Below are 5,780 nucleotides of genomic sequence, written 5' to 3' on the forward strand. Positions count from 1 at the left end.
AAGACTTAATGGCATCCATATTGTTTCAAGTAGAGAAGATTCGTGATGCGACTAAGGAAACGGGTGCTGATGTCTCTAAGCTGCGGGTTAAACTGGATGCTGTTATAAAGGAAGCGGTCAAACTGTCCGCCAAGCTTCAAGCCAGTGTTAGCGCCATGCCTGAACGTCTTACTACTCCGCTGACTGAAATGAAGGATGCTATTTTGAATACATTAGCCTACTTTCTTCGTCGTCCAATCTTCTGCCGCCAAGAATAGTTTTTTTCTCTTTGGTTGTTTTTGGTCTGTTTAAACAATGTTTTGTGGGACTTATGTTTGGTTGTGTTTATGCTGCTATTTGGTTTAGTCCTTTTGTGCTGCTTGGTTTAGTATCTTATACATGTTATAAGTCTATATATCTGCTTGCCGTTTCTTTGACTTTCTTTTTGAGTGATGCCAAAGGGGGAGAACTGGACAGTCAACTGTTCAGGGGGAGCCTACAAGGACTAGTCGACTAGTCAGGGGGAGCCTCCACACCATTCAGGGGGAGCATTCGTTACAGGGAAGTTAACTACATATTATTTAAAATTGTCATCCTCAAAAAAGGGGAGATTGTTAGTGTCAAGTTTTTATGATGACAATTTTACTTGTGCAGGTATAGTAATTGAATCGCACAAGAAATATATGTGAGCCCACAAAATAGCCCCAACAAGATGGGAGCCCACAAAACATCCCCAACCGAGCTGGGCTCACTCAAGTGAAGACTTCCCAGCCCTAACGTGGCTAACAGTAGTATTCTCCAGCAGTACAAAATCGTTCAAGAAAGGAAAAGATATCTGCAATATTAAAGAAGAAATATTCCAGCAGTATCAAATCGTTTCAAGAAAGGAAAGGCCATCTCCAACATTAAAAGAAATATCTCATGAAGTGTAATAATCTTGATGATTGATAACGCTGCCTCAACGCATAAGGAAAGCAACAAAAGCTCAGCTTTATTCTTGGAAATAGGATCGTTAATTCCGTTTCCAAGGATCAAATCCCTTGGGTTGATCTTTCTGCGTGAAGAGCCTAAAAACGCTATAAAAGGGCTTCTTCACAAACACAAGACTTATGCTTAGTCTCATTCTCTCAAGTGTTCTGCTTTACTTTTAAACAAACATTGTTAGTCTGAGTGATTCATAGTGTAACAAAAAAGAAAGGAGAGTTACAGTTTGTGAGGCTTTGTATCAAAAAGAATAAGAGTGATTTGAGTGTAGACGTAGGAACTTCATTCAAAACCTCCATTGTACCAAACCTTATAAAAGAGCTGCAGAGAACACCCTTGCAACCCAAGGGGACTGGACTAGGATTCACATTGAATCTGAACAAGTATAAAATACTTGTGTCATTTATTTTCTACACCTTACTTTAGCATTCACTGAGTAAGTAGTCGACTACTGATTTAACCTAGTCGACTAACAGATCGAAAATTTTACAATTCACCCCCCCCCCCCCCCCCCCCCCCCTTGCACTTTCAAACATCATTGACAAGGGACACATAATCTACACTTGTTTAACCAGAGATATCAATAGCCTTCATCTCAGGTTTCTTCTCTTCTTCTTTTGGAAGAGCCATAGTGAGCACTCCATTCTCCATCGCAGCCTTAATTTCCCCCATTTTAACATTCTCAGGCAACCTAAACCTCCTTAAAAACTTACCACTACTCCTTTCCATACAGTGCCATTGATCGTTCTTCTCCTCTTGCTCTTTGTTTCTCTCATCGCTAATCTGCAAAATTCGTCCTTCTTCAACTTCAACTTTTACTTCTTCTTTCTTAATCCCCGGAACATCCACTTTGAAGACGTGGGCTTGTGGGGTTTCTTTCCAATCGATTCTTGCATTTGTAAAAGTAGAGGTTTCACAAGCACGAGCAGATGATGGGACATTGGCAATTGGGAAGCCCTCAAATGGGTCCCATACATAGAGGGAAAATGGTTCGAAAATGTTGCTCTTGCGACCACCGAAAAAGCTTGGAATCAGAGACATTTTTTGTCACGACCCAACCCCGTGGGCCGCGACTGGTATCCTAACTGGATACCCATACGTACCTACTTAACAGAATTTCGTACCATACAGATTTTTTTTTCAAACAGATGTGTACAGAATCAGGCCGATACAGATGCGGCGCGCGCGAACATATACATACCTGAACATACAGAAATTTACAGACAAGCCGATGAGGCTAACATACAGACGGAGTCACAAAATCGTTCGTACTTACCTAAACAGATGAAACCCGTAACCCACATACATATCTACAGGCCTCTAACAGACATACAGAATCAGATGACGGGACAGGGCCCCGCCGTACCCAGAATTATCATACATACAAAATATACAAAAGACAGAAGATATATATACCAAAAGTATACGCTCCGGATCAAGGGAGCTCTTCAACCCAGCAGAATCAGAACCCTACATTGGCGGCGTGTCACCTAGTGCGTCTGTACCTGCGGGCATGTAATGCAGCCCCCGAAGAACCGGGGGTCAGTACGAAAAATGTACCGAGTATGCAAAGCAGAAACATAACATACATAATCATAATCTGAACCGAAAGCATATATATATATAGCGGACAGAACCATAAATCGAACGGACGGACGGAATCATAATCCCAACAGACGGACAGAATCATGGTTCAGACAGACAGATAGAATCGTAAACCATACGGGCATACAGAATCAGAATCCATACGGACATACAGAATCAGAATCCCTACGGACATACAGACAAAATCGTAATCCAGACGGACGGACAGAAGTATGCCGGACAGAATTATGCATGCAGAGTCATACAGAGTCATACAGAATCATACAGAGGCATGTGCTTATATAAATGCTGATGGCACATGCATACATACGTACAGATCCCGGCCCTGTCTGGGGGCGCGGTAACAGAACCCGACTCTCTTAGTACGGGACGCGGTGGACAGACAGAATCAGATCAGATCATATGCCATCCTGGCCGCCATCCCCATACACAGATCATAATATCATACAGATATAAACAGATCCCGGCCCGCACACCGAGGGACGCGGTGAACAATGCAGAGGAATATGCACGATAACAGAACCTGGCCCGGGACGCAGTGAAGGAATGCATTGAGACAGCCACGAATAGATTAATGAGAAACATACATACAGACTCAACATACAGACTCAATCAAACTGAACGGAGCCAAACGGCGAGTCAAGTCAGAGTATCCGTTTAGTATGCATAATACGCGCCTATGTCCTACTTGGGAAGGCACGACAGATTATTATCAGAATCAGATTCTCAGATGTCCAGAAATCATTTTGTAAAATTTGCATAAAAAAAATAGTCATTTCATAGTCAAAATAATAGTGCAGATGTTTTCTGAGAAAATCGGACAGAACCAAAGTAATTAAGGTTATACAGAAGGCATCGGGCCTTGTGGGCCCGCCTCGGACAAACTCGAGGCGACATATGTAAATTACTGATAATAGACCTTATGAGGTCATCCATAATCATTTGGAAGTGTTCCGACTCCGTTTGGGAAGGTTTCGTGCAAAAGTTCACTTTGAAGGCATTTTATAAGAAAATGGTGTCAATTGTACTGAAGGAATTGGAGCGGATTTCCATCTCGAATTCCGAGGAACGGAGTCGTACTTAAGGCTCGCGGCCGAGCCTATCACTTCCGGAACATGCCTAAGAATAAAGGGGAAGGCTTTACATACCTCGATAGCGCCTTACGCTCGCTTGGCGTCGATTCCAATTTCGTCCAAAATCTAGAAATGGTCAAGTTTACCATTTGTTAGTTTCAACTTTTCAATAGTCCAAACTTAACACATACTTGCCTACCGAAATTTCGGCAGCATTTCCTCTGTATACATGACCTCCCCAAAAGTTAAATACAGCCAAACAATCAACACAACCCAACAACAATATTCATAATAACGACAAGTAGCTCAAAATACATAATAGGGCACAATTTGCCAACTTTCCGTTCCGACTTTACACTTTCAAACCAATCTTATTATTTTCATATTCATCACCCATCAAAGTCATTACAACACGATTCGGGGGCATATCATATCATTTTCACAAGATATACATAAGATATACAAACATACAAACTTTCCATCAAGCCACAATTTATCCAATTTTCCTAACCTTCAACATACAAGTTCATAACACATTTCCATCTTCCAAATTCATCAACATTAATCATAATTTGCCTCTTGATACTTTCATTTCCATTTTTACATAAACCATAACAAGGTTGCATAATTTCCTTCAACAACTTAATAACCATTTTTCCATGACAACAAAGACTATTATCTTTCCATTCATTTCACCATAACACACTTACATACTAACAAGATTAAATTCATATTCCATAACCAACATAGTACCACACGGCCACATACTATATTCTCCAACTTTCACTAATTCATTCCACTTTCATTTCTAATACAATTTCCACCATACTACAACTAAATTACAACATGAATTCAAATCATCAAAGACATGTAATATATGCACATGCATTCGGCCAACATGCATAAATCTCAACACACAAAATTTCCATGCTTTTCATTCATTTCAACTTACTACAACATACATACACCTCTCATAACATGTCAAAAGCATAAAATTCTTACCTTTCCTCCAAGTTCTTCACTTGTTACAAAAGTTGTCCTCTTGCCAAACTAATTGTACCAAGTTGTAGAGGACTTTGCACTTAGTAGTTATTTCACAAGGAATGAATTTTTGAATCCAAGATTAGGCCCCAAATTTTTTTTCTTTCTTTTCTTTCTTTTCTCTCTTTCCACCCGAACTCTCTCCTCTTCTTTTTCTTGGTTTCTCTTGCTTTGTCTTGAAGTTTCTAAGGATAATTATGACTATATAATTCACATGGAAATTATTTAATCCATGGGCTTGGATCAAGTCTTGTGGCCGGTTGGGCCTTCCCAATTTGGGCCTCACTTCTCTTATTTTTTTTTTTGAGTCCAGTAGGCTAGACTTGTAATTTATGGAACAAGTTTCCAAAATTCCAATTTTTGCACTTGGCCACCTTTCGTAATTCCACACCATCGTATTCATAGTCTACACATTCATACCAAGTAAGGTCCAAATATGGCCTTAATTATTACAAGTCAATTTATCTCAAAATTTTCGAATACGCAAAAATGTCGGATGTAACATTTTTGAGAACTTTGGTTGAAGAAAACAGAAACAGAAGATGTATAAAGCTTGATTGATTTTTTGGTTTTGATTGTATGTAGTGTTTAATTTGACTTGCTTTGATGATTTGCTGATGATGACTGAAACGAGGTGCGGTGATATTTATAATGGAGAATTGGAGAGTATAAAAAAAGCAGACGATGAACCGAGAAACTTATCCAATTCGAGGCTAATCTAGGATGTTCTTCAGTTAATTTTTGGACAGGAATAGGGGCTTCTACTATACTACAGAGATTTTTTTGTTTAAATCATGGGACGTTTGATCCTTATTGGTGAATTTGGATAATGGTCCTTATGAAAATTATATTTAACCTTAATAATAAATAAATTAAAATATGAGTTATTGGTCCGAAAATCGTATGTGACCTTAATAAATAAATTAAATTGTGAGTTATTGGTCCATTTTTATGTAGATAATAGGTTATATTTAAATTATTGTTAAGTTATAATTATTATCATATATAGAGTAATAAAAAAGGGATAACTAAATAATTTTAACATTTACTGATTCATTGAATTTTTAAAAATTGACAAGCGTAAAGATCAAAAGTGCA

General features: G+C 38.9%; 1 protein-coding gene across 1 annotated transcript; it reads right to left on the reverse strand.

Moving 5' to 3' along the window:
* Positions 1-1,530: 1,530 nt before the first annotated feature.
* Positions 1,531-5,466, reverse strand: LOC132605113 (17.8 kDa class I heat shock protein-like). The gene is made up of 3 exons (XM_060318377.1): positions 4,644-5,466; positions 3,717-3,767; positions 1,531-2,468 (listed from the first exon to the last, which is right to left on the reverse strand). Exon 3 carries the CDS (start codon positions 2,002-2,004, stop codon positions 1,531-1,533), a length of 474 nt encoding a protein of 157 aa, XP_060174360.1. The 5' UTR covers positions 2,005-2,468; positions 3,717-3,767; positions 4,644-5,466.
* Between the last annotated feature and the right edge of the window lie 314 nt (positions 5,467-5,780).

Source organism: Lycium barbarum, chromosome 8, assembly GCF_019175385.1.
Source record: "Lycium barbarum isolate Lr01 chromosome 8, ASM1917538v2, whole genome shotgun sequence".
Classification (NCBI taxonomy): Eukaryota; Viridiplantae; Streptophyta; class Magnoliopsida; order Solanales; family Solanaceae; genus Lycium; species Lycium barbarum.

What these genes read in the sequence shown, in the direction of transcription:
- LOC132605113 (XM_060318377.1), bottom strand. Translation starts at nt 2,004, where the DNA reads ATGTCTCTGATTCCAAGCTTTTTCGGTGGTCGCAAGAGCAACATTTTC.